The sequence below is a fragment of the Rhinolophus ferrumequinum genome, chromosome 15 (assembly GCF_004115265.2).
Source record: "Rhinolophus ferrumequinum isolate MPI-CBG mRhiFer1 chromosome 15, mRhiFer1_v1.p, whole genome shotgun sequence".
Taxonomy (NCBI): Eukaryota; Metazoa; Chordata; class Mammalia; order Chiroptera; family Rhinolophidae; genus Rhinolophus; species Rhinolophus ferrumequinum.
Window position 1 is genome coordinate 38162586 of NC_046298.1, and position 27616 is coordinate 38190201.

Consider the following 27616-nt stretch of genomic DNA (forward strand, 5'->3'; position numbering starts at 1 on the left):
AACATGGGTAAGACTTGAAGCCATCATGCTAAGTGAAACAAACCAGTTCACAAAGAGACAAATACTGTATGATTCCATTTCTGTGAGATAGCTAGAGTAGTCAAAATCATGGCAACAGAAAGTACAAGGGTGCTTGCCAGAGGCTTGGGGGAAGGGGAAATGGGAATTGTGTTTGGTGGGTAGTTTTATAAGATGAAAAAGTTCCAGAGGACTGTTACACAACAATGTGAATATAGTTAACACTACTGAACTGTACATTTAAAAATAGTTAGGAGGGTACATTTTACGTTTTTTACTACAATTTTAAAAATTGAAAATACACACATACATATATAAACTCATAATAAAGAAGTGTAACGAAATTCTTGGTGCCCTGCTTGCCCTGAAGGTCGGCTCTTTCTTGAAGGAGGAGATGGTCCCCTCACATTTCCTAGGGTCTGGATGCCCCCTCAGTTCTGCCTGAGTATAAGACCAGAGGCCGCATCCTTCCTGCTTCATTGCCCAGTGCAGCCTTCCTCAAGCTTTTTGGTTTTCAAAAACAATTGCGAAAACCTCTTCCTGGCACATTTTTAGTTAACATCTAAAATTACAGAATTTTGATCATTATAAAATGTAAAGTGTAAAATTTTAATAGCAATGCATCTCTGTCAGATGGATTAAGAGAGATCTTCCTATTTTTCTGCTTAATTTCCGTAGCTGTAGATGAATGTCCCTTGTTGCTACAGTGAGACTGAGTTGGTATTAATTCTGCTCCTGTTTTATATTAAGTGTCGAGAAGCCGTTATGTTTCCTGTGGCTGCTGTAACAAATGACTACAAACTTAGTGCCTTAAAACAACAGAAATTTATTTTCTTACAGTTCTGTAGGCTAGAAGCCAAAAATCAGTATCACCAGGCTGAAATCAAGGTGTCACAGGGCCCCACTCCTTCTGGAGGCTCTAAGGGAGAACTGTCCCTTGCCTCGTTTCTGGTTGCTGACAGCATTCCTTGGCTTGTGGCTGCATCACACCAATCTTCAAGGTAATCTTCAAGTCTCTGCTCTGTCTTCACCTTGTCTTTTTCTGTTTGTGTCAAATCTCCTGCCTTCCTTTTATGAAGATAGACGTGATTGCATTTACGAGGTGTGATCAAAACATACAGTGAATGTTTAAATTTAAAAAATTATTACAGTAAAAGACTCATTGCCATTAACCCCCCTCAAAATACTCCCCTTTGCTTCAAAAACACTTATCCCATCATTCTTGCCAGTTTCTGAGGCAGTTCCGGAAGGCCTCTTTCCTGAGTGTCTTTAGTTGCTCTGTTATGGCTGCCTCGATGTCCTCAATCGATTCAAAATGTTTACCTTTCGTGGTCATTTTGACTTTGGGGAAGAACCGGAAGTCTCACGGTGCCAGATCCGGTGAATAAGGTGGATGAGGATACACCATAATGTTTTTATTTGACAGAAACTACCCTACCAGGAGTGATGTGTGATATGGAGCGTTGTCATGATGGAAGATGAAGACACTCACAAAGGAGGACTTCCAGAACTGCTTCAGAAAGTGGCAAGAATGATGGGGTGTGTTCAAAGTGAGGAGGAGTATTTTGAGGGGGATTAATGGCAATGTGTCTTTTACTGTAAAAAATTTTTTAAATTTAAACATTCACTATATTTTGTGATCACACCTCGTAGAGCCTCCCTGGATAATCCAGGATAATTTCCCTATTTTGAGATCTTTAATAACATCTGCAAAGACCCTTTTCCAAATAAGGTAATAATTATGGATTCCAGAGATTAGGACATGGATATCTTTTGGGAAGCCCTTGTCAGCCAACACAGAGACTTTGTTCATTGACTCATTTAGTAAGCATTTATTGAACACCTACTGTGTGCCATGCATGTGTCTAGGCATTGAGGATACAGCTATGAACAAAATAGAGATCTCTAGCCTTCTGGAGCTGACATTCAAAGGCTGCATTGTCCAAAATGGTAGCTACAAGTCCTGTGTGGCTATTGAGCACTTGAACGGTGCGTAGTCCAAATTGAGATGTGATGAAGTATACGTAAAATACACAGTGAATTTTGAAGATTTAGCATACACACAAAAGAATATTAAATATCTGCATAATTTAAAAATATTGATTACATGTTAAAGTGATACTACTTAGGATATATTGGGTTAAATTAAATGCATTAATTTCATTTGTTTTTAGTTTTTTTAAATGTAGAATAGTTAGAAATACTTGTGTAGTTTGCATTGCATTCTTATTGGTAGTGCTATTCTGGGGAAAGGAGAAGATATGGACAATTAACAATAAATAAGTGAAAAATAACAATAAGTAAGTAATGGTGTGTTAGGAAGTGATCATTTCTATGGAATGAAATAGAAATGATGGTAAGGGAGTGTATTCGTTTCCCATTGCTGCTGTAACAAACTTAGTGGCTTAAAACAACCAGCACAGTATCTTGCAGTTTTGAAGGTCAGAAGTCCAAATTAGATCTTAGGGATCTGAAAATCAAAGGCTGAGTTTCTGCTGGAGGTTCCAGGGAAAAATCCATTCCTTGTCTTTTTCAGCTCCTAGAGGGCGCCTGCATTCTTTGGCTCCTGGCCATCCTGCCAGCCTCAGCTTGCCTCATCACGTCTCTTCCTCTGACTCTGACCCCCGCCTCCCTCTTATTAAAGACACTTGTGATTATACTGGGCCCACCAGAATCCAGGAAAACCTCTCCATCTTAAGATCCTTAGTTTAATCACATCTGTAAAGTCTCTTTTACCATGTAAGGTAACATATTCACAGATTCTGGGGATTCGGAAGTGGACATGGCAGAGGGTGTGTGTGTGTGTGTGGCATTGTTCTGCCTACCCCAGAGAGGACTTATAGTTTTAGATAGGGGTGTCTGGGAGAGCCTCACGGAGACTGGCATCTGCCTAAAGATCTGAAGGCAGGATATTAGGGAAGGGCATTTTAGGAAGCAGAGACAGCCACTGCCATTCCCTCCTTATTGGACCTCCTCCTTGCTGCCCCTAAACCACAGTGGGCAGAAGTTGGTGCTGTCCCAGGTGCCTCTGCATCTTGCTTGAGGACCAGAAAGGTTTGAGACCCCTATTCATCATCGGTCTCGCGGCACAGTCTCTATTGCCCATGGTTTCTCAAAGGGCAGATCGGCCTGTGGGGAGAGGCAAGAGTCTGGGGCAGAAAGGCAACAGGGCCAGCCCACCCTTCTACTGGCAGTCTGATGGATGGTCACCTGGGTTCCGGTGCGGTCCTGTCGGTGTAGCGTCCGCCTGCTGTGCCACTGTCGAAGGGAGGCACGGGCCTCGGAGCTGAGTCCCTGGGGCGCGCGTTCCGCATCGGGCTGGTAGTGGGCAATGTGGTGCAGCGCCCCAAACCACGTGGTCAGGTAGTACCCGGCTAGGGTCAAGAAGGAGAAGCCCCTGCAATTTGCCCACCTGCTGTTTTAGGGAGCCCCACTTTTAGGTCCTGACATTCTGAGGATTGGGGATTCACCTTCTCCCAGTAGCTCTTCCGGATCCAAAAGCTCCATAAGAAACTCCACGTCCAGCTGCGTCTCCCCAATGTCTGGACTCCAGATGAGTTCCTCCGTCAGAGCTGGCAGGAAGGCGTCGGCCCCCAAGGGCTCTGGAGGAGCCCAGGACACGCTCTGAGATGTATGGGGGCGTACAGGCACCTTCCATCCCATTCCCAGGACCGCGAGCACTGGCTGTCCCTCCAGCTTGTTGACAGTGCAAACGCCTCTTCCCAGAACCCAAAGCCCGCGTCGACGCCTCCCCTCGAGCATGCCACCCTCGCCCTTCAGCGTGCACACACGCTTTTCCTACCCGGCTCCCTCAATTCTCAAAGCTGGTCCACCTCTAGGCAGCAGCCGACTCCCCCTTTACCTTGGTTCTTGCCTGGAGCCAGGCCAGCGTAGACGTCACTGCACACCGCCAGCAGCAGTGCCACTTTGCGGCGTGGGGCGCAAGCAGCGTGGAGGTGCGCGAGGCGCGCGTGGATGCGGCTCCGCCGGGTGGGGGCGGGGCCCTGTCTCTCAGGCCCCGCCCCCACCCGCAGGGCTATTTGTCTCCGCCGCAGTCGCCGCAGCTCTGGAGCACGGAGTGTGCGGAGTCGCTTCCACAGGGCGGGCTTCAGCGGCGCCAGTACCACCCGGCACAAGGCCGCCTCCACCCTGGAGCCTGCAAGGGGTGGGGCGGGTGAGGGAAGGGCCACCATACAGACCCCAGCCCACCGACTCGCTCCAGGGACACACCCAGGTCAACTGCCACCCCTCCCGAACTTCTGGCCACCCACAAATTTAATCGTGGTTGTGAAAACGCGTGGAAGAGGGAGTGGTTGTGGAAGAGGGAGTCTGGGTGTGAACACACGCGTGGGAGAAGGATGGTACTATCACGCTTACGTGAGAGGGAGTGGTGGTGAACAGAATAGGTGTTACTATGTGTAGAAAAGGGCGTGTGAGTGGAAGACAGGTGTGCAGAAGAATGGAGAGGAATAAGTTGGGTGTGAACACAAATGGAGGCCAATAGATGGCAAACATGAAAGTCGCAGGTTGAAGGAGTGGCCATAAGTTCCCTCCTAGCCCTCATTACCAAGATCCTCCTCCTTCTGGGGTACCCCAGGCCCCCTGCTCCTGAAGACGGCCCTGACATCAGGGTCCTTTGCTAAATGATCCTGGAGGTCAGTAAGAAGGTGCCGCACATCCTGAAGCAGCTCTGTGGCTGGGTCCCCAGGCTTATGGTGGCCCCCAGCATCTGAAGTGAGGCGCGCCTGAAGGTCTCTGAGCTGCCTGGCCACATAGCTGCTCCGGGCTCTGGCCAGAGCTTGGACATGACGAGTAAGCATGTCCTCAGGTCCTTCCTCTTCATCTTTGCAGCCATAATCCTCCTCCTCCTCGTCCTCCTCCTGTTCTTCCTCTACCAAGTTGGCGAGAGCTGGCCCAGGATGGTGTACTTCCGGGCTGAGTGGGCCTTCCACCCAGGAGACCTGGTGAGGGCCAGAGTTCCTGGGGGCTGGATATGAGGAGAGGGTTGTGTCCCATAGAAGAGCATCAGCAGCTCCCTCATCTCTCAGTGGCCCAGGCCCAGCCCAGCTAACCTGGATCATGTTTCTTGGCAGTCACTGGAGGTGTCTCTGGGGAGGTCTGTTCCATCACCCACCCTCTGTGGGTTTCCAGGTACAGCTTGTTCTCCATGGAGTGCACTCTACCTGAGGTGTTAAGTGGACACTGCCAATCTGCAGGATCTGGGGGCCAGCACAAGTGAGGTGTCCCAGATGTCCAAGGGGCCAACCTGGGCCCAAGGGGCCATTCCTTCAGGGCACCAGGAGACTTAGTTCCCAGCCTCATTACTGGAGGAGCTGTGGCTTGGCCCCTGGACCAGGAATCAAGCCCCTCCCCCCACCAGTTCTCTCAGACCCCTTCTTTCTCCTCCCTCAAACTTAGTGGTCTGGTCCCCCAAGTGCCATCTTCCTGGACCAAGTAGGAGGAAAGTTGTCCTCTTCTTCCCTTAGAGAACCATGCCTCACCTGTGTGTTCCCCAGGCACTAGAGTGGGAGGGGGCAAGAGCAGCGTTCTGGGCAAAATGTCCCTGAGAAAAGAAAAGGGGGAGCCACGATGTAGGTGGGGGTGTCTTAGGGAAGAATCCCCCTTACCCTTTTTGATGGGTAACCTGTACCTGCTGGCTGATAGGAAGGCCAGGAGATGGGGCAGGTCTGGCATGCAGAGCTTAGAAGATTCTAGAGACATACCTGGGGAAGGGGGCCAAGGAGGGACAAGTTAGAAAACTTGAGGGGTGGCAGCCTCCTCTTCCCTGGGGCCCTCTTTTTCCCAGTCCTGAATATCCCCCAAGAACCTTCAGAATGGGGAAATTTCTACCCCTTGGAGTCCCCATCCTTTCCTGTGTCTTTAAGTCTGGATCCCACTTATGCCACCAAATAGTCAATCATTAGACAAATATTTATTGAGCACCTATTCATTCCCAGATACTGGGAATACAGTTGTCAAAAGGCAGACACATTCACTGCCTTTCTATAAGCTTACCTTTTCATGGAAGGAGACAGAAAATAAATGAGTAGAAAAATAAAAGTAAGTGTATATTATATTGTGTGCTATGAACAAAATGGAGTGAATGAAAATGACTAGGGCTTTCTTAACTCTGGTGGTCAAGGAAGGTTACATTTCCACAAAAGGCTGAAGGATGGAGACTAAACCAATCATTTAAAGGAGAACATCCATTCAGGGTGACCAAATGCAAAGGTCCTGAGGCTGGGATTCATCCAATGTATTCAGGGAGCAGAGAAGAGAACAATGTGACTGGAGCAGAGTAAATGAGGGGGCGGAAGATGGAGAGGTGGGCAGGTTGCATAAAGGAACATTTTATAAGCCATGATGAGGAGTTTAAACTTTTGTCTAAGGATGATGCATATCCTTTGCAGGGTTTGAGGCAGGAATGTATAACATCTGATTAATGTTTGAAAATACCATTCTGGCTGCTGTGCTCAGAATGGATTGCAGGAAGGAAAGAGTGTAAGCAGGGAAACCAGAGAGGAGGCTACTGAAATTGTCTGGGTAAGAGGTGATGGTCGCTCAAATTAGGATGATGGAGGCAGATAGGATTGGGAAGATTTGGAAGATATTTTGGAATTAAAGCTGACCATCTTGATGGTAAATTTGCTGTTGACTGGAAACTCAGGAGTAGGCTCCTCACCTCCAGGAACCTTCTGAATCTGGTAGGTATTGACTTCCCCTGGTGAAGGTCCTGTCCTCAACACCAGGACTTGGCTGGGGTCATGTCCTGTGACCAGGAAACTCTGGGGGGTGGAGACAAACATCAGCATGAAGAGGATTTGTGCAGATGTGTTACTTTTGCCTGCCTAGCATCCATTTCCCTTATTTGAGGTTCCACACCCCAAATTTCCTTTAGAGAAACCCACCCCGTTTTCAGTCCACGGGGGTGGGACTGACTTCCAATTCCTCGAGGTGGGTCCAAACCTGACCTAGCCAACAAGATGATAGTGCTCTGTGATTGGCTCAGAGATGGGCATGTGACCCAAGCTCAGCCAAAGGGAATCTTCCACAGGAGTTTTGCTGGAGGTCTTTGGGAAGAGGCTGATTTCTACACTGAGGTTGCTAGCTGGGTGACATGTGGTGCTCAGCTGGGGACAGCGATCTCTGCCACCACAAGGAGAGAGTTCTCCCCCTCCTCCCCGCTCCAAGAAGGAAGCTGTGGTAGACCCGTTAGTTGTCTTATCCAAACCTATGCCCTCTTCCCTGCAGAACTCTAGCTTTGTTCAGGGCGTTAATATGTGGAGCCATAGAAGATGGTTAATGATCCGAGCAGGCAGAGCTTTCCACCTCTGGCTGTATCATTCTCAGGTAAGCTTTACAAAATATTGCTACTTGGGCCCCATCCATATATTCTGAATCAAATGTGAAGGCTTTTTGCTTTTCTGGTAAAAAGAAACCTCCTTTCTTCCCTTCCTCCTGCCTGGAACGCACATATGTGTTTGGGCCTGGCTGCCACTGGGCAACCATGAGGAAAGTCCAAGAGAATCGCAGAGATACCAGCCTTGATGTTACCCAAACTGGTGACCTAGCTGCTTTTCTGGTTGTGTTAGAAAGAGAAATGCCTATTTGTTTAAACTGCTATAGAATGAGCGTTACTTGCAGCCCCAAACATTCAGAATTCCCCCATAGTTTAAAGCAAAGCCAAGAAATAGGATGAAGAAAATGTATAAGTTGTCTGATGCTCAGATATTCCTGCAATTACTCTTACTTCTGGGTAGTTGAGTCATTTGAATCAATAAGTAGACTTTTGGGTTTGGCCTGTTTTTATTGTGTTTGTCACTAGCAACCAGCAGGGTCCTGACTGACCCAGGGTGTCATGGGAAGGTCAGAAAGCATCCCTGGCTGTGAGTACTCACCCCCGGTGGCCACAGCTCCAGAAGGGCTTCTGCGCCCTGAGCATCCAGCTCTGGGATTTGCCACACCCCCCATGTCCTCTGCAGGCGATGGAGTGGCTCTGGGGCCCCGAGGACCCCTAAGCAGGTCTCGCTGGCTCCATTCTCCTGTGATGGGACCAATCTGGGATGTGCAGAGCCCAGGACACCAGGGATCAGAGGTGGGTAGTTGGACACGGAAGCAGGGTCATAGGTAAAGGGAGGGCGAGCCCAGGGGCAAAGGGTCAGAGATGGGGTTCAAGGTCCTGTGGGAGGGTGGGCATTGGCTGGAAGGGGTGTCTGAATCCAGGGACAGAAGACGGAGACCTCAGCCCCAGTAGTCCTTACCTATCCCTGTCGGTGTGGCCTGCCAAGGCGTTGTCCTCTGGCTGGGCCATACTCAGGATGCAGGAGGCCAGCGAGCCATGGTCTGGCCTCTGGCAGGGAGGAAGAGAAGGCTCAAGGCTGCTCCAGTTCAGGGGTAAAGTTCTAAATTTTTACAACCAATATGACAGAGACCCTGACCAATCAAAATGGACCCAAGGCTCCTTGCTGTGCCAGGTATGAATTCTTTCATCGCTGGATGGTGGGGAGATCTGGGGATTCCAGGAGGGAGTTCAGTGTGTCTTGGGGTTGGGGGAGAGGGAGAGGACTACAAGTGACAGGTATTTACCAAGTGGGAGGGAAATCGTTCAGGTTTTAACATCTGGTGCAGCCACGTGAATGTGGGCCGATTGAGAAATAACTGTTGCCAAAACCTACGGCCTGGCAAAGGGCTCGACCCATAGTAGGTTCCATAAATGAAAAAACTGTTATGTAACACTCCCTCCTCCTCCCTTCCCAGACTGCAGAGGGGCCCTCAAATATTTCCCACCAACATTTTATTATGAAAATTTTCAAACATTCAGAAAAATGGAAATAACATTATAGGGAACATCCATATACCACTGCCTTGATTCTACCATTATTTTCTTCTTTTCTTTATCACACAGCTGTCCCTCTAGCCATCTGTCCATCAGACCCCAACTATTAATGAGGTACAGAGTCCTACAGTGGGTTACCAGTGGAGGTGGGCATTTTTGAATAATTTCCCTGTAGTTCTCAGGAGTAGGAAACCTGGGTCCATGTATCCACACATTCCACAAATACTGGGGGTGCCAAAAACATGTATACATGGCTTGTATTCATCTTTTGTTACCGGTATATATCGAGTATTACAATTCTAATACAGTTTTTTCCTTTCTTAAAATGTGTATATATTTTTTTGGCATCCTCTGTATTTATTCAGTATAAACCCAGAATTAGGTGCTAGTGCCCTGGGGAAAGGGGGATGGACAGAATAGGCCCTGCTCTCAGGGGTGTCCATTCTTTTGGGGGTGGGTAGAAGAGATGGATAATAAACAGCTAAACAAATCAATCAGCCCAGGGTATGAGGAAGAGGGAACGGAGAGCAGGTGCCCTGTTCAAGGGACAACAGGCAGGAGGGATAGGGGAGAGAGGCAGAGATGCTCACCTGGGTCCCATGAGAGGGGGAGGAAGAGGTGGGCGGTGCCGGGCAGGGCACGATGGGGCAGCTCCCTGATACCAAAGGAGGCAGTAGGGGGTGACACTGCCAGCTGCTCGGTCCCTGGGGGCCCCTACCTGTTCACGGAGGGGAGTCCTGGAGGAGCAGGAAGTGAAAGTTCCTCACAGAGAGGAAGCTGAACAGACCAGGGGAAGAGGCGGGGCGGGGGTGGTATCTGAAATCAACCTTCCTCCTTCTTTCCGGGGACTCAGGCCTTAGGGGACAGGGCTTTGGAGGAAGGGACCTGGGCAGGCCAGAAGTCCAGCGAGAAGAGTCATGAGGCTCCCACCTGCCCTGGACTCTCTTCTCAGCACCCCTCGTTTGTGTCTCACAAGAAAGAGCCTGTACGTGTTCTGGTTTCCTTAGTAGCCAGAGATCTCCCCCCACTTCTTCCAGCTGCTTCCCTGTGTGCCCACAGAAAGGAACAGCCAGGCCAGACAGCCGATTGTTAATTTTTGGTTTTTAATTTGTCTCCAATAAGCAACATCATCTGCCTATTCCCACGTGAGAAGTGGGTCCTGAGTGAAGGTGGCTAAGGTACCCACTTTGGGAGTTGAAGGCAGAGAGGTGGGAGGCCTTCAGGCTCAGACCCCCAACTGGGTGAGTTATGTTTGGAGGGCCCCCACCCCACCCAGGGTAGGTTAGATTTTTGTCTACTTGGCCACAGGCTCCTGAGAGTAGTAGAGAGTGTGGGGGCCCTGGGGACCCTGTCCTGGGACAGTTAGAAATGTGGAGGTCCCCTGGCCCTGGGAGCAGTTAGAAGTTAGGGGAGGTTGATCCTCACCCCTGGGGGTGGTTAGAGGCTCTGGGCTGTTAGTGACAGGCTGCCCAAGCTTCGGCCCTGAGGAGACGTTAGAGATCTGCTAGGGTCAGGGGGCGGGGACCCCTGTTTTGGGAGGGAGTGGTTATGAGAGTGAGGGAATGCTCTGAGCTCCTACACAAGAGCTGCAAGTTAGGGGGGACCAGGGCTGGCTGGGGCTCAGCTGTCCCCACAGAGCTGGGCGTCCTGCCTGGGAGATGCAGCTGTCACTGGGGTTTCTCCCCCTCCGTGCTCCTGGCCTCCTCCTTAGCAGGAGGTGAGGACTTCCTGGGGGAAGCTGCAGTGCTGGGGTTGGGGCTCCCTGACCCCGACTGAGCGTCAATGCTGGCATGCTCCTTCCGGACAAGGTCCTCCAGCTCCTTCTGTAGGCGACAAAGTTCCCAGGGTCAAAGGTCACCATGCCTCATGGGGTCAGAGGACCCACGGGACAGGCATCCAGGGACTGGGTGCTCGGGGTGGGCTGGGTGGCCCAGGCTCCTCACCTTCCATCCAAGGAGGTCAGCAAGGGCCAGGCAGCCCTGGTCACAGTCACCCAGCCAGGCCACGTCCCTGCGGGCAGGTGAGAGAGTCCGAGCTCCCAGGCTTGTCCCAGGCCCCCGCCAGCGAGGCCCTGTTCGTGGAGCATCACGGCCTCCCTCCCACCTTGGCCTGTCCCTTGCAGGCTCCACCGCACACGGCACTCAGGCCTCACCTGTAGGCCTTCTTGGAATCGAAGTCCATGCCTCCTCCGAGGCCCATCATCATTCCCAGGAAAGGGTCAGTCTGCAGGGAAGTGGGTGGGGTGGGGTGGGGGGAGCTAAGAGCACAGACCCTCGAGCCAGGAGGCCTGGGTTTGTATCCCAGCTCCGTGACTTTGCTCAAGGGACCTCTCCAAACCTCAGTTTCCCTATCTATCGCGTGGGGGTGATCATCGAACCCACTCCTAGAGTTGTATTCTCAGTGGGTTGATACAGGGAAAATGCTTACAACAGTGTCTGGCATGTGGTATGTTTTTGCCTGTTTGAGGAAACATCGCTCTCCAGGAGGGAGCCAGTGCTCGGGAGTGAGGCCACCTGGGTGGGGGGTGGAGAGGACCGGGACGTAGCAGGGACTCTGATGCCACTGCTGAAGGCCCTGCTAATCTGACTCTTCAGTCCCAGGAAGTACAACAACCCTATTTTGGTTGAAGTCACACTGAGTTGGAGTTCTGTCACTTGCTTGAATGACCCGGAGGCCGATGGAATCTTAAGAGTCAGGGCAGCCTGGAACTTGACCCCTCTGGATTCTGGAATCCCTGGTCCTGAGCTGAGAGGTCTGAACTACTGGGTTCCATAGAGACCTGTCCCCTCGTACTGAGGAAGCCAGTGGGAGGGAATGGGGACCCATCTGATGAGAAGGCAGGGAAGAACAAGGGGCTGTGTATAAAAGCCAACTCACCTGGCCAGTTTTTTCCTTGTTGATGAGCAGGCGTGGGGTGGAGAGGGGTGCCCTGGGGGAACGATGAGCTGGGTGGTGACGACCTGTTCTGGCTCCCTCAGCCTCCAGTGCCCCCAGCCCAGCCCAGCCCCCTAACTTACTTGCCGATGAGGGACGCGAAGGGCTGCACCTGCAGGGAGGTGCCCATGATGATAAGCAGGTCCACCTTCAGGAAGTCCTATGAAGAGGGACAGCCAGGAGGGCTCCAGGACCCTCCGCCGGGCTGGGCCACTGTCCCCTGCTCCCCACCACACACCCACCTGAAGCCAGGTGGGGAAGTGACCCAGGCTGTCCCCTCACATGAGCGGAGGGCAGGGTGGTGGCAGGGGCACTTACTGACTGTATGCAGGAGAAGAAACGCGCTGGAAGGTTCTCGCCAAAGAACACGATGTCTGAGGTGGAGACAGACGGACAGACAGACAACACAGGACAGAAAGAGACAGTGAACAGAGGGAGGCAGAGACAGACAAAGATGAGAATAGGCAGGAGCAGAAGGCAGACCTGAGGGCTGGGTGGGACGGTGGAGCAGCGGGGACGGGCCAGGGCTACAGAACCCTCTCCCTGGAGAGAGGGTGATCAGAGGTAGGGTTGGGGGCAAGTGTGGCCTTCTTGGCAAAGAGTGGGGGGGTTTCCCAGTCGATCCTCAGTTTGCCCCTGGCCCCAAGGCTCACCAGGCTTCACCACGCTCTGACACTTCTCACACTTGGGAGTCACCTCGGAGAAGATCTTCTCTGGGCATGGAGAAGAGGAAGGAGAGAAGGAGGTAAGAGGCTCTGGGCTGGGGGCTGTAGCCTGCCTTGCTGCCTTCCCCTGCCCCTTCCTTCACTGTCAACACAAATACACCTCAGTCACCAGGGAACCTCCTGGGGTGTCTGCCTTGCTCAGGAAGGACCCCCACCTCAGAGAACTGCCCCCATTATCCCAAATGCCCCAGAATTGCAAGGGTGGCTCCCAGCAGCATCAAGCTATAAATGAAAGAATAAACAAATGAGCAGGGGCCACTGGATTCCCCAAGCCCCGCCCAGGAAATCTGGACTTGGGAGTGAAGCTCTGCCAGTGGGTCTTTGAAGGCAGCCCTGATTCATCCTGGGTTGGAGGCCTGGTGGTCCCAGGCCAGGTAGCAGAGAGAGAGGGAGAAAAATGCAGATGATCCTGGGATGGCGACAAATCCTTAGGCCCAGCTGCTGCCCACCCTGGGGTTCTGGGACTGACCTCCCCCCCCACCACACACACCATGCTTATGACAATCACGCACCTTATTACTGATTGATTAAGTGACTAAGGAAACTTGAAAGCATTCTGTCACTTGCAACCCACAGACTCCTAGCTCATTTGTTCAACGATTCATTCATTCCTTTGACACACATCTACAAAGCACTGTTTTAATGCCCATCATTTAATTGAAAACATTTCTGCACCGCCAGTATGCTATTTTGTGGGTGCTGCATGTGATACTGCAGCAAGGGAACATAACGGGGTACTGTTAATTGTACATTCCCCCCAGCTGCACCGGCGGGGCTAGTCAGGGCTCCTCACCCCAGGGGCGGGCAGCTGGAGTTTTCTGAGAGAGGCCACGCTCCAGAGGCCCTCCTACAAGTGCTGTCCTTATCTCCCATGGACAGAGGCTTTGTGAAGGCAGCATAAAGAGTGTCAGAAATGGGTTTTCATGGGTGAAATAAGTGATTTCTTAATCAGCACAATGGACGACAGAAGTAGGCTCTTGCTGACATTCCAGAAATGTGGATTGGCTGGATTGTTCTGTTCTTTTTACAGACACTCTGCCCTTACACGAATTGGAACAATGTCTTTAGCAAGCCCTGTAGTCTGCACCTCGAGGGGCAGCCCCAGCCTTCACCCCTAACCAGCCCTGTGTCTGGCTTCGCACTCCATTGATTCTGCCCGCCTGAACCTAATGGACTAATTGAATCCTGTGCTGCTTGTACAACTGCCTGTCAAAAATGGTCATCACAGCCAGGTGTGGCTCTTCAAATTCAAATTAATAAAAATTAAATACAATTTAAAACTCAGTTCCTCAGACTCACTAGCCACATTTCAAGTGCTCATTAGCCACATGTAGCAATATTGGACAGTGCGGATGGGGAAGCTTTCCCTCATCCCAGAAAGTTCTATCGGACAGCTCTGCTCTTCTTAGAATTTAGTTCCATCTGCCTTGATGAGCACTCATGTGAGGCAGGGTCAGAGCCCCTCAAAGGACACAGACCTAGGGTTGCATGACCTCACAGGCCGTGTGACCATCTGCTAACGCATGTCTCTGTGTGTGGCTGAACTGGGTCTGGAGCTTGTTTCCATTCTAACCTGGCTGGGAGGTGGTACTGGGAGCTGAAGCCCACTGCCACCTCAAACCTTTGGGGACTGCCATTATCTATGAAGGAGAGCCACAGGGCTGTGCAGGCCAGAACTGGCACCCACTGGGTAGAGGCCCTGTGCCTGGCATGAGCAGTGGACAGTGGGTGGGAGGCCTGCCCTTGTGGATGACCTCCAGCCCCTCACCTTTCATCCAGCTGAGCGTGTACTCCCGCCGACAGAGGGGACTGATGCAGTGCGATGTGTAGAAGGTACCATGGGCCTCCACGAGGTCCTCGGGCTCCAGCCCTGCCACTCGCTCCAGGGTGTCTATGTTCTGGACGGAGAGATGGAGGGAAGAGGCTGGGGAGTGAAGCACACCCCTCAGGGGCAGAAGACAGAGCAGGGAGTTGTGGCCAGGAGAAACAAGTGGGGTAGGGTGACAAGGAAGGGAAGGAAAAGCAAGGGGCAGGGTGTGTCTGAAAACTCTTGATTCTGGCTGTGCCACTGAAAGGGTAAAAGTCACGGACGCTCACAGGCAGGGGCCCAAATTCAAACATCTATGAGCCCAGGCCCACGGCCACTAACAGCCCACATGGCATTTTTCTGGAAATCCAGTCCACTTTACTTCCATTTTTCAGAAAACTTGTTTTGTTAGAACCAGACACTTTAGTGCCACCTGCCAGAAATCTGTTGAAATAAATGTACAAACCTACAACGTTTCCATTGTAAATGGAGGCCCCTAAGATGTGGCGTCCCTTGTGCAGTACCCAACCTGCACAGCTGTCTGTGGCAGCCTTGGCCAACCATTAACATAAACAGACAACTCAGGAGGGACTATTTGGTTTTAAACACACTGTTTTCCTATTTAGCAGTCAGGTTTCTTACTATTGTGTGTTTCATAGATGGCATATGAACTTATATTCTTATAAGACAGAGATACTTTCCTTATTGACCAAACAAGAATATTCATCTCTTCCACACAGACTTTTGTGCTCTCTCATTTTTCTCAAAACACACAGCCGCACTGGAGCAGCTTTTGTATGCCTATGAGGCAGGTGCTGAAGGACACTGGCAGATGTTACACAGCGATGGCCTGTCATGTGCGGCCCACAGCTGAATCGACAAGGTTTCCTGGAGACTCCATGAACAACTGGAAGGGTTCCCTTTCCAGGGCAGACACCCCAAATGCCCTCTCTGCTCCTTGCCAGCAATCAGCTTATCCCCAAAACATGCAGACAAGTCACTGTTCCCAGACTCTCTGTAGCTTTTCCCCTTCCCCTCTTCATTAGAAATCTGTTTGGCCTTTGTTACTTGATTCAGTCTACTGACCAACTCCCTTGCACGTGAGGAAGCAGTGTGCATGGAAATAACTCAATAGCATGCAGAAGAACTGCCTTAATGCCTCTGTGCTATTCTTTGACACCATGTTTAATCAAGAAACCACAAACAGGGGCTGGCCAGGTGGCTCAGCGCCGTGCTCCTGACGCCCAGGTAGCCTGTTCCATTCCCACATGGGCCAGTGAGCTGCGCCCTCTACAGCTAAGATTGTGAACAACAGCTCTCCCTGGAGCTGGGCTGCCGTGAGCAGCAGCTGGAGGTTGGCGTGAGCTGCTGCGGGCTGCTGTGGGCTACCTTGTGCTGCCAGGAGTGACCGGTGGCCCATGTGAGTGGCCGGCAACCAGCGTGAGTGGCCGGCAGCCGGCGTGAGCAGCTGTGAGCGGCTGACCGACGACTGGCGACCGACTGCCTCAGCCGGGGGCAGGGCAAGGCTCCTAATACCAGCATGGGCCAGGGAGCTGTGTCCTATACAACTACACTGAGAAACAACGGCTTGAACCAGAGTGTGTGGGAGAGGGAGGCGGAAGAAGGGGGGAGAAAAGCCACAAACAAAAACAAAGAATGAGGCTGAAATGTATGTACTGATATGAAGTGATCTCTCCAAGATGTTAAAAGGGATAAAATACAAAGGCAGAGCGTGTACAGGATGTGAAAAAATATCTGTACATTTGTGTATTTGTTTGCCTAAGTATAGAATATCTTCAAAGGAGACACACGAAGGAGCCAACAGCAGCTGGGGGCTGGGCAGTATGGCCCAGGAAGTACCCTACTAGAGGATGAGCACTGAACATGTGGTGACACACAGCAATTGCCATCTGGCCCTGGCGCCTGGCAGGAAACAGGCCGTGGAAAGAAGGTGGGCCCTGGGCAAGGGGGGGCAGTTCCTAGAGTGGGCAGTGGTCATTCAGCTCCAGCCAACCGCTCTCCCCAGGAAAGCTACCCAGGGTGCAGCCAGATCTCAATTTTCAGGAGGAGCCTGAAGTCTGGATTTTCATCTGAAACTTTAGAGATCTTGGTTCCCTTTTTATTTCAAAACATCACATCCATAATTGACACATCACCGATGGTAGCTTTTTAAAAGCATGAAGCTGCAATGTGAGTGATATGGAAGGGTCTTCCAGACAAGGGGTCGGATGAAGCAAAGCCAAGTCCAAACCCTATATACAGTATAAATGCCATATATGTAGTTAAAAGAACGTTTTGCTGTGGAGATCACAGTGACTTGAGTGAACAGGGCAACTGTTCTCATATTTGAATGGATACTTGTGTCTCGAGATAAAAATAGCATCATACATGCTTCAGAAGTGCTACGTCGTCACAATTCAGAAAGAGGTGAAGACAACGTGTTCCAGAAACTAGGTCAGTGACTCAAAACTGGCTGAGGTCAAGGAAGAAGGTGACAAGTTTGGAAAAAAAAATGGTTTCATAAAATGTGAGAGTGGAAAGATATTTTTTTTCCACCTTCGTCTATTTTAGGTAATATGCCATTTTGAAAATTACGTGTAATTAAATTCCATGCATTAAATATTGCAAGTGGGGTCAGGGGAAATGCCTGCACAGTATACTTGTGTTCGCGTTGGCACTCATGTACAAATAGTGGGCAGCTGGTGTGCTTTCGTGGTCAAGGGCAGGGGTTTTTGCCTCCAGCTGAGCTGGGAAGTGAGCCCACTGAGCAGCCCTGAGGGGCACTTTGTCCTGGGCCTGGGCTTCTCATGCTGGCGCCCTGTGATCTTATCCTGTCTGGTGAGTTTAAACATGTATATTTGCTGCTCGTCCAGCTCAAGTCCAGGCTCCTATATCCAAATGTCTGTCTGCATCTCCACGTGGGTGTCTAATAGGCATCTCAACCTCGATGTGCCTCAAAGTAAACTTTTCCTCTGCGCTCCCCTGCACCTCCCATCATCTCAGGAAAAAGCGGGAGGTGCTCAGGCTGAGAGCTGTCCAGCCGTCCTTGGCTCTTCCCTCTCCTCCCATCATTTCACGTCCAACCCATCACCAAGTCCTGTTGGCTCCACCTTCAAAATGGAGGCACGACCTGCCCACTTCTCCCCCTCCCCGGCTCCCACCCGGGCCCAGCCTCCATCCTCTCCTGCTTGGATCGGCACAGCAGCATCTCATCCACAGTCTCTGTAACCCCCTCCCCACTGCCCCACAATCTGTCCCCTACACGCAGCCAGAGGGACACCTGGGTCAGGTCATGTCCCTCCCTGCTCAGAGCCCTTCTGTGGCACCATCTCACTCAGGGTAAAGAACAAAGCCCTCCCATGGCCCCCGAGGCCCCACATCATCTGAATCTCCCTGTCACCTCCCTGACCTCGTCTCCTCCATTCTCTCCTACTACCGTCCTGCTGTCCTCCTCGCTTACTCAGATCCACTCGAACACGCCAAATACTGTCTCCCTCAGGCCCTCTGCACTAGCTGTTGCCTTTGCCTGGAGCGCACTCCCCCCAGGTAATCCCATGGCTCCCTCCCTCCCCTTCTTCAGGTCTTTGTCTAAATGTGTCCTTCTCAGTGAGGCCTTCCCTGATATCTTATTTACAACGACACATTCCATACCCCCGACACACACACACACACACACACACACACACACACACACACACTTCTGATTCCCTTTTCCTGCTTAATCCTGCTCCACAGAACTCATACCATCTGCCACACTAGATAAGCTACTTATCCATCTTGTCCACTGTCTCCCTCCCCACATTAGTGTGTCAGCACCAGGAGGGCAGGAATGTTGGCTCTGTTCGCTGCCAGCAGCGCCTGGCACTGGGTTGACACTCAGTAAACACTTGTGACAGAAGCTGACAAACAGGGATGCCAGCAGGGCCTTGGTGAGGAGTCCATGAAATCATGCACAGACGGCACTTGGCTTCAGGTGAGCTGTTTGTATCATGTCTGAGCCACGTCCTGCGGATACAACTGACTCTCTTGGAAGAAAGATCAGGTTTATCCTGAGCTTGGACTCCTTCAAGAAGGAGGTAACCGTCCCCTCCACCATACACCACTAGCCCTAGGCAGGAGTACCTGCCCCTAGTTGAGAAATCTGACCGGAAAAGAATTCATCCACCCCCTGGTGGCAGCTTCCAAGGCTGCAGGCTCCAAACTGCCAGGTGAGGGAAGGAACTATTAGAACACCTATTTATATTCAGGCATGCTCTCTCTATTTTATAAACGTTGGGTTCTGAGGTATGACTGATAGCATGCATGATATCACTGCATAGCACATCATGTAATTCAATACTCATAAAACAAAGGTAGAGGTGCAAACGATTTTTTTACAATTAGGGTGCGAGATCCCAGAAGGCTTGCCAACTAGTCCAGGAGCCAACAAGGTGGCCGCCTTGCCTGGGTACTCCAAGGTGAGGCCCTCGGCTCAGCACCTGACATGCGTGAGCCATGGCCCTATGCACATACGAGGTCTTTGTGCACATTATAAAAAGGTGCCCCTTCATTAAGACACCATGTTCACCAGTTAGGACATTGTCATAGCATATGGATTTGGTTAGATCAAGTCACTTTGGTGTCATCTGCTGGAAAACCATAACTCATATGAAATCTCTGGTGCAAACGGTGCCCCCTCTCCTCAGACACCAGGACCTTTCTCGGTACACAGGGGATGGCTCTGAGAGGAGTTCAGTGCCACGTCACCACAGACCTGAAAGGGCGAAGCTGTTCTGGCCTCTGCTTTACAGAAGGGGAAACTGAGTCTGAGAGAGGGGCAATGACTCACTGCAGGTCACATGACAAAGAAGCAGGGGCCGGAGCTCTTAGTGCTGAGATGCCAGGCCACATCCAGCCCGCCCTCTTCCTCCAGGATGCCCACAGTCCCACCTACCTGTGTGTAGCAGCGCACAAGCAGCCCCTTCTCCTTCAGCAGACGGATGAAGTAGTGACAGAGCGTCGGCTGCAGAGGAACAATCAGAACCAACCTGATAATGGAGAAGTTTCCCCCACACCGCCACGTGCAGAAAACTGTTCCAGGAACTATGCCTGTTCTACCTCATGGAACCATTACATCGACCATCACTATCCTCGTTTCACAGAGAGGAAACTGGGGCATGGGGAGGCTGACTGTCTTGCCAAAGACACACAGCCGGCAAGCTGCAGAGTTGGGATTCACTCAAAAAAAAGCAGGCTGGCTCCAGAGTCTGGGCTTTTCTGTGTACTGTTAACTCACTTAAGCCTCTCATATAATGCCTTTTCATATAATGTTATCAGCTTCATTTTACTGATGGGAAAACTGAGGCTCCAGGTCACAAAAGCAGGATATGAGGGATTTGGAGTTGGACCCAGAGCCCATGTACTTAATGACTATATAATAAAACTGGTCCAAAGGGCCCTTCCCATGCCTGCTGTCCATTAACCTTTTCTGTTCCCCCTGCAAAACAGAGCTCACCTTGAACTGCCCAGGATAGAGTTCCTTAGCGAGGGCAAAGAAGGGCTCTGGATGTTTCTGTGGGAGAGAGAGTGGAGGGCAGGTGGGTACCCAGATGCCTCTGGTGAGATGACAGCAGGTGACCCCATCCCCACCACCCGTCATTACAGACATTTCTCCCTGGGAGAGCACATACCTTGAAGTAGCCAATCTCAAAAATGGCCTCTGGATAGGGAAGATGGTACTTCTGCAGGTTGGCATAAAGGCCGGTGGATGGGGAGCGGAAGTCGGGGATGCCCGCAGCTGAGGGAGGAAGAGCAGAAAGCAATCCAGCAGGGACCTGGGCCTCATCTATATCACAGTGACCCTCCCGAGTGAGGACCCACACCTGGCTCCCCTCAAGCCTGGAAGGGGCTCCCCCAAACCTGGGGGCAACTACTGGGGGAGGGGGCACTTACACGTGGAGATTCCAGCTCCCACCAAACAGATGACTCTGTGACCTAGAGGAGAGGATTTTGTGCATCATGTGACATTTTGGGTTTGCTGAGCCCCAAAATAATACCGCCCATCACAGCCCAATACTGTTAACCCCACGCTAGGCTCTGGGGCAAACATTTCAGATGCATGAATGGTCCTCCCAACCATCTTGAGGCGAGTGGTGTTAACATCCCTATTTTATAGGTGAGGAAATCGAGGCTCCAAGAGAGGAAGCAGTCACACAGTCAACTGGTGGAAGAGCCAGCATGGGGACAAAGAATCTATTCTTTAAAATTATATCAACTTAGAGTCCAGAAAAGGCCACTTGGAGAGAAGTTTCTCCCCCTAACTAGATCTACACAAAAATGTGTAAGATCTTAGTAAGGAGGCTGGGGACGGGGGGGTTTCCCCAGAAAAGCTACAGGTTATTGTAAAAATCTCTGGTAGCAACTCATCTTGTGGACACAATCTGGAACGACGACCTATTTCTGGCATATTATACACATTCCTTCATCACATTTTTTCCCTCCATAATCAAACACACATTGGCCACCAGAAGTCTGGTGATTTTCAGGTGAAGACCAAAGATTTGCCACTCTCAGCCCACACCCAGTGAATAGAAGAGGGAATAAGAGCTTCAAATCCTGGCTCTCCTGCTCACCAGCAGGGGAGTCTTAGTTCAGATCACCACTCTAGGCTTTAGCTTCCTGGTCTGTAAAATGGGCATAATTACAGTACTGACCTCAGAGGGCTGTTGAGAGAATGAATTCATTGATGTAAAGCTTAGATCCGTGCCCAGCACTGAGCAAGCACTATATAGTTGACCCTTGAACAACCCAGGGGGTTAATCCACGTATAACTTTTGATTCCCCCAAAACTTAACTAGTAATAGCCTACCGTTGACTGGAAGCCTTATTGGTAACATAAATAGTCGACTAACACATATTTCTTATAATAAAGTAAACTAGAGAAAAGAAACTTATTAAGAAAACCATAAGGAAGAGAAAATACATTTACAGTATTTGTTGAAAAATAGCTGCGTATAAGTGGACCTGCACAGTTCAAACTGGTGTCGTTCAAGGGCAAATGTATATGTTCGCTGTTATTCTTTGAGTCAATTGTAACACACTTCTTGAGACACATGATTCGTATACCTATAAGCACTTGGGTCCCCCTTGTTTACCAGCGTACGGAAAAGACTAGGGGAAGACATGGCAGGGGTCAAATCGCTTCACAAGTGACCGGAGCCGGGCAGACACAGCCCAGTTGCCTCTTCAGCTGCTTGCTGGCAGGCGGCCCTCCCACGCAGTACCCTGGCATCTGCCTGTCAGCTGATGAACAGACACAAGTGAGGCCCTGTGAACCGGGCGCCTCTGGGGTGTCCTGTCCAAGGAGGACAGCAAGGGTGACAAAGGCTGAGGCCAGCCACAGCCTCCGCCCTCTGTCTCCTCTGGGGATGCCATTGGACCAGGCCTGGCTGAATGTGGGGGAGGAGCAGGCATGGGGGAGGGACCGTGTGCTCTGGATTCCGGGGGCCTGGGCTGGGGCCTGACTCGGTGCCTCAGTTTCCTCCTCTGCCTGTATCACTCCTGTAATGACCCCACAGGTATAATGTTGTGAAGATAAATGGCAGGAGGCCTGTCAAATGCTTGGCCCAGTGCCTGGCAAACAGTGAGGGCTCAATTAATTGTTATTGTTTATCATTATCCCCTCATAGGCACCCGCAGGAGCCAATTATCCTAAAATCCAGGTGCAGGAGGACAGAAGGAACAAAAGCTTTGTAGCCACTGCCTGCGTTCTCTGGGGCCCACCCGAGCCAGAAGTGGGCTAGAGACAGCTGCCAGGCCTGCCCAGGAGAAGGAGGCGCAGGGCGGTGGGCCCGGCTGGCTGAGGAGGAGCTGGCAGCAGCTGCAGGACACGGAAAGTGGAGAAGACGTCCTCAACAAAGGGCTGCTCAGGACCCTCAAAGGGTCGATTGTTCTAGTAGAGGACTGCTGAGGGCTTGGTTTCGCAGACAGCTGACCTCAACTCTCAGCAAGAAATATAAATTACACGGTGACCCAGTAAAGAGGCACCTACACACCACATCTGAAAGAAGCTTCCTGTAATAATAAGCACAGGCAGCACTTACACAGCTCTTGCTCTGTTTCCGGTCCCGTCCCAGGCATTTACATCTCTAGTAATTTTTTTTTAACCCCTAATAACTCTATGAGGTAAACATTTATTATTATCACCTTCATTGTATCAAACAGGCCTGGCCAATGAGACCACAGCGTGAGTCAGCAATGGAGATGTGACCGAGGTTGGGCCAACCAGAGACACAGTGATTGGTTCCTGGTAAGAATGTGAGCAACCCTGGGCCGACTGGAGCCAATCTGCGCTCTTTTGCTTGAAGCAGTGGGACAAAGACGCTCTCTTCAGTGGGAGCTGCTAGGCTGGCGGGACTGGCATTTGGAGCTGCCAGGAGCTACCTTTACCCCAACACGCAGGAAAGCAGCCAGAGAGGGTTAAGATTTTTGATAACATGGAAGCCCCTGGACCCAGCCATGCTGAAAGCTGGATTTCAGTTAGGGGGTCAACACATTCCTTTTTTCTGGCTTAAGTCAGTTTGAGCTGGGTTTCTTGTTACTTGCAGAAAAAAGGCGTGAATGGTTCAAGTGGCTGGAGCTGAGAAATCACTTGGGGCCAGGAGGGGGGTAAGTGGCCCAAGGCAGGTGGGGGACTTACAGCGCTCGCTCAGCATGTAGCGGGCCACCCCTTCCAGGGAGAGGTCGTCCAACAGACGCTCCTTCTGGGTGCCCAGGCCCAGCGTCTGGGAGAACAAATTCCGCAGGAAGTCCACTGGCCAAAAAGAAGAGAGGGGGCGGCTGAGTGGGTGTCAGCCGGGGTGCACAGAGGCCCTGAGTGCCCCTGCCCCAGCCCAGGGATCCTCTGCCTTCCCACAACTCAAGGCTCCATGCCTAGCCCAGCCAGGGGCTTCTAGGTGCTGGCACAGAACCATTATTACATACCTTGAATGAGGTGAGGCATGTCACCCAGACCCCTGCCCTACACGGCCCCCCACCAGAACCGGCCTCCCAAGGAAGATACTCACTCTCCGCTTCTCCGCCAGCTGCTCCTCCCTCAGTGTCTGAATCTGAGTCCTGGAAGGGGTGGAGGTGGGGTGGCCAGGCCCAAGAAGTGAGGTTAGGGAGTAGGGGGTGGGGTGACAACCCAGTTTGGGAAAAAGGCCCTGGCTGGGAGGTGGGCCTGAGGAAGTGCAGGGCAATGGAGGAACAGCTCTGGGGGGCAGTGTGGGGGCTCTGGGACAGGCTGCCTGTGCAGGGGACCTGGCCTGTCACTCCCAAGGAGCATAATCTCATGCGAGTGATTTCATTTTTCTGAGTCTCCGGGGCGCCTCCTCTTGGAGATGGAGCTCAGAGGGTTCCCCTCAGGAGACTGTTGTGAGATGAAATGAGTTACTGTGTGAGGTGCTCAGGACAGCACCCCGCGGGGTAAGAGCTCAGGAAGCGTTAGCTGTTGCTATTTCATATGCCACGTCCCTATCCTCCCCCTGTATCTCTCCTTGTCCCCTGTAGTGTAGGCTGCTGCCCCTTCGCAGCACCCCGCAGCCCTCCTCACCAAAGGCACTTCATAATCATGGAATAATGCCGGTGAAAACACCTCGGTCCTCACCCTGCGTCTGGAAGCCCCAGATAGCCTTTGCAACCTCTCCATCTCCTTTATCAGCTCTGCGCATTGGCCAGGCTCCCAAATTGCAGGTCTTGGAACTCTGTCTAGGGCTCTCCCTGCTTTGTCTCTCCACCTTCCCTGGGCGAGCTGCCTCATCCATGTCAGTGATGATGCCACCTCTCTGTCCCCTGATGCAGGGTTCCCATGGCCTCCTGGAGGCTTTCCCCTAAGGGGTTTCAGGCCCCTCACTCCCACTATGTCCCAACCTGGCCTCAGCATCTCCCCCAAGCTTGCTCCTCCACCTGGGCCCCATCCAGTGTGGCCTCCCACCTCCTTCCCCTGCCCTCCCACCATATTTGTCCCCTCCCCAGGGCTCTACCTGGTCCAGTCTGTCCTCTCCCCACAGAGGCCCTTGTCCCAGCCTCCTCCCTAGGCTGCCAGCCTTAGTCTCCACCTGCAATCTACTCCATGACCCTCCGCATGATGGCCTGTCTGGGACGGCCCACTCCCCTCCACGGTCCAGGCCCTTCTCTTTGGTGTCTCCAATCTAATCACATGATCACGGACATCTACAGGGTCCACCATGAGGTCAGCTCCACGAATGCAGGTGTTTTTCGTGTTCGCCACTGAATGTCCAGCACCAAGAATAGGGTCTGACACCTGGCAGGAGCTCCAGAAGTATCCACCACTGAATGAATGGATACCTGCTGTACACTAGGCTAGGGCTGGGCCCTGCAATGGATCCCGTGTAAACGCAATTCTCACCCACTCACTCTCCTGCTTAAAACTCCTCCAACAGCTCCTCTCCCTCATCACACACTATCTGGTTCCAAGTCTTTTTGAATCGGAACCTCCCTCCCAAACATTGAAAATTTTTTATCGCTCTTTAGATTGTATAAGCTTTGTAAAATGTCTGACTATTAGACAATGTACAACTTGGGGCACCTGCCTCATAATTCCCACTGCCAGTACCCCGTTGAGATAACCACTATTAACAGTACAATGGTAATTACTTCAGATTGTTTCTCTGCATGTAAAACTCAGTATTTTTCCAGAAAGGGGTCATACCATAGCACAATGCAGCACCGTGCATCTTCTGCAGAACAAGATATTATAGACCCACCTCATTCTTTTAAGCAGCTGCTTAGTGGTGCATTGTAAGGAGGCCCCATAGTTCATTTCACCCATCTATGGACAGCCACTTGGGCGGTTTCCAGTTTTGCCCCATATGGACAATGCTGCAATTTACATCCTCAAGTCTCTCTCGTTGGGACTGAGGATCCTTTTTAACATTAAACCTTTTCTCTGACAGTGGTCCTGCTTTGGGAGCCAGGCAAGGGAGAAGCCCTGGCCTGAAAGGAAGCTCTTATACCCTCTGCTGTGAATCTATCTGTGAGGTGCTTTAACCACAGCTTCTGCACTGCCTACATCTGAACTGCGATCTCGCGGCTGTGGGGGGCTGGCATTCTTTCAGGCCACAGACAGTGAGGCTCTGTGGATAGACTCAAGGGCCCTGCCCAACACACGGGAGCAACTCGGCCTAAGCGGGAGCTGGAGGTACTGGCAGGGCCTTCAGGCCTCTGTCTGGCAGCCTGTCTACCCCTCTCCGAAGCATCTGGAAAGCAGTGTGCTGGGTGCTGTGAGTTGTAAGCCTTTCTCTGCTCTTCTAGCCAAGGGACAGAGGACAGGATACTTAAGAACTCTGCCTCAAATTCCTCATCGATAAAATGACCACAATAGGACTTGACCCCCACAGGGATGCTGGGAAGATGAAATGAGATGATGCCCATAAAGTACCAAGCAGAGTACCCGGCTGAAGTTAAGTACTCAATAAATGCTAACCATGCATATAATTAGCTGACCACCCCAGCCAGTGCCTACTGCACACATCACATTCTTCCATGCTCCCAGGTCTTTGCACGAGCTGTACCCTCTGCATGGGACACCATTTCTCACTTTGCCTAAGAAAATTCGAAGTTGCTCTGCACATACTACGATGTGTCTCTACTTCAATCTGACCCCTAGACCAGCCTGTAGATTCCTCCAGGGGAGGGACTGGCGGGAATCTCTGGGCTCCCACAGTGCCCTGAGCTACCTACACAATCACCCCATAGGGTCATTTTCTAGTCACTTGTCCATGAGATCTGTGAGTTCAGGGACTAAATTGGATGTCTGACTCCTCCAGGACCAGCATAAATAAGGTTCAGAAGGGAGAGGGCGGGCAAGGAAAGAGGAAAGTTCAGGAGGGCAGGCCTGGGGCTGAGGCTGCACCCCCTTCTCTGACAGTCCCCTGAATCCACAATTCCTCAGGAGGCTGAACTGGGAGGTGGGGCAAGGGGTTGGGGTAGTGAGCTGAGGGCCCTGGGGTAACTCTCCCCTCTGTCCCCTCCCCCCAGGGGAGTGGGATGTGGGAACAAGTGCATCTCTCTCCTTCCCTCCACCCTTCCCTCATCTCACCTGAGCCTCCTGCACCTTCCCTGCCTGGGTCTCCAGAGGGTCAGAGGCTGGGGGAGGAGGGGGAGCACATGTGGTTATAGTGGAGGGAATCGTTAAGGGGTTACGAAGGGCTTCAAAGCAGGGGTTGGGGCCGGGCAAGAAGACCCACCAACCTAGTTATACTGCGGTAGAGGGTAATGGTAAAAATGGAGTAAAAGGAAGAAGGGGATGGGGAAAAGCAGAGTGGAGAGTGCCGGGAAGAGAGGTGGTTAGTGAGGGGCAAAGGAGCTGGGACAGGAAGGATTAGGAGAGGAAGGAGAAAGTAAAGGATATATGGTATAGAGGAAACCTTAGGAGGAGTTAGGAAGGACATAGTAATAGTATGTGAGCGTGTTTGCAGGGAGGGTTAGGTTTACAAGCAGAGATAAGTTTAGAAAGAAAGAGAGAAGAGATACTCCGACTGGAGGTGGATGTGGGAGACGAGGTGCGCTGGGGATGGTATGTTTAAGAGAGGCACAGGAACTAGAGGGAAGAGATAGGAAGGGACACCAGGGGTCCCCTAGCATTCTACAGTACCCCCTAACAATCGGGTACCCTTAGCAACCGGGACCGCGGCAACCTAAGTCCTTAGCAACGAGGGTCTTTGGCAACCCAGGTGCGAGAAACATGCGATCGTTAGTAACTTGGGAGACATGGCAAACGAACCCTTAAAACCTCGAGACCCAGAAACCCACAAACCTAGCAATATGGATCACTTAGGAACGGCCCCCCGAACCCCACTCCTCCCCAGGCAGCCCCAATTTCCTGCCCACCACGCCCGCCCTCGGGTCCCGGGGCCTGCAGCCCTCAGCCAGGCCCCGGCTAGGCCCGACCCTCCCACCGAAGCCCCCGACTCACGGTCCGGCTCGGCCATGGGCGCGGGGCGGGGGCCCTCGGGGCTGTCACCGACTGCTCGGTCCCGTGACGGCACCGGAAACAGGAGGAGCAGAGATAGGGTAGAGAACTACAACTCCCAGAAGTCATCGAGGACGCATACACGCTTTCTCACAACCTCGGCGCGCGCCCCTCTTAGGTAAAGCTACAGGCGAGCCGGACTACGAGTCCCGAAATGCCCAGCGCCGGCAGCCATGTTGGTAAAGGGCGCCCGGAAAATATGAGAACGGGTCGAGAGAGTACATCTGAATACTCTGATTGGTCACGGTGTGGTATGGGGCGGGGCTAGAGCTATTTAGCCCACT

The 27616-nt window shown here is 51.7% G+C and overlaps 2 protein-coding genes across 8 annotated transcripts; both read right to left on the bottom strand.

Annotated features, from left to right (window-relative positions):
* RINL (Ras and Rab interactor like) lies at positions 1-10499 on the bottom strand. 6 transcript variants are annotated; one of them, XM_033127449.1, is made up of 12 exons: positions 9573-10499; positions 8280-8368; positions 7917-8060; positions 6701-6803; positions 5669-5741; positions 5520-5581; positions 5091-5237; positions 4586-5005; positions 3881-4174; positions 3489-3620; positions 3229-3392; positions 1-1082 (listed from the first exon to the last, which is right to left on the bottom strand). In XM_033127449.1, exons 5-12 carry the CDS (start codon positions 5737-5739, stop codon positions 888-890), a joined length of 1485 nt encoding a protein of 494 aa, XP_032983340.1. In that variant the 5' UTR covers positions 5740-5741; positions 6701-6803; positions 7917-8060; positions 8280-8368; positions 9573-10499; the 3' UTR covers positions 1-887. The 6 variants fall into 6 exon arrangements, with proteins under 6 accessions (XP_032983340.1, XP_032983336.1, XP_032983339.1 ...); XM_033127445.1 differs by having other exon boundaries at positions 7917-8076; XM_033127448.1 differs by having other exon boundaries at positions 9445-10499.
* SIRT2 (sirtuin 2) lies at positions 10490-27427 on the bottom strand. Of its 2 annotated transcripts, XM_033127451.1 has the most exons (16): positions 27276-27399; positions 26400-26446; positions 23365-23413; positions 22998-23111; positions 20252-20293; positions 19990-20096; positions 19815-19871; positions 19254-19322; positions 14282-14411; positions 12442-12501; positions 12107-12162; positions 11872-11948; positions 11732-11783; positions 11007-11077; positions 10798-10864; positions 10490-10677 (listed from the first exon to the last, which is right to left on the bottom strand). In XM_033127451.1, exons 1-16 carry the CDS (start codon positions 27289-27291, stop codon positions 10522-10524), a joined length of 1170 nt encoding a protein of 389 aa, XP_032983342.1. In that variant the 5' UTR covers positions 27292-27399; the 3' UTR covers positions 10490-10521. The 2 variants fall into 2 exon arrangements, with proteins under 2 accessions (XP_032983342.1, XP_032983341.1); XM_033127450.1 differs by lacking the exon at positions 26400-26446 and having other exon boundaries at positions 27276-27427.
* Between the last annotated feature and the right edge of the window lie 189 nt (positions 27428-27616).

Bases quoted from the DNA above. Each gene is read 5' to 3' on its own strand.
- RINL (XM_033127445.1), bottom strand. From the start codon at position 8,329: ATGGCCCAGCCAGAGGACAACGCCTTGGCAGGCCACACCGACAGGGAT. The intron at 5,006-5,090 runs GTTAGCTGGGCT...CCTCATATCCAG, and splicing joins TGCCAAGAAACATGATCCAG to CCCCCAGGAACTCTGGCCCT. The intron at 3,393-3,488 runs GTGAATCCCCAA...TCTTGACCCTAG, and splicing joins GGAAGAGCTACTGGGAGAAG to CCGGGTACTACCTGACCACG.
- SIRT2 (XM_033127450.1), bottom strand. From the start codon at position 27,401: ATGACTTCTGGGAGTTGTAGTTCTCTACCCTATCTCTGCTCCTCCTGT. The intron at 20,294-22,997 runs GTAAGTCCCCCA...CCTCTCCTCTAG, and splicing joins CTACATGCTGAGCGAGCGCT to GTCACAGAGTCATCTGTTTG. The intron at 11,784-11,871 runs GTAAGTTAGGGG...TCGTTCCCCCAG, and splicing joins TTCGCGTCCCTCATCGGCAA to GGCACCCCTCTCCACCCCAC.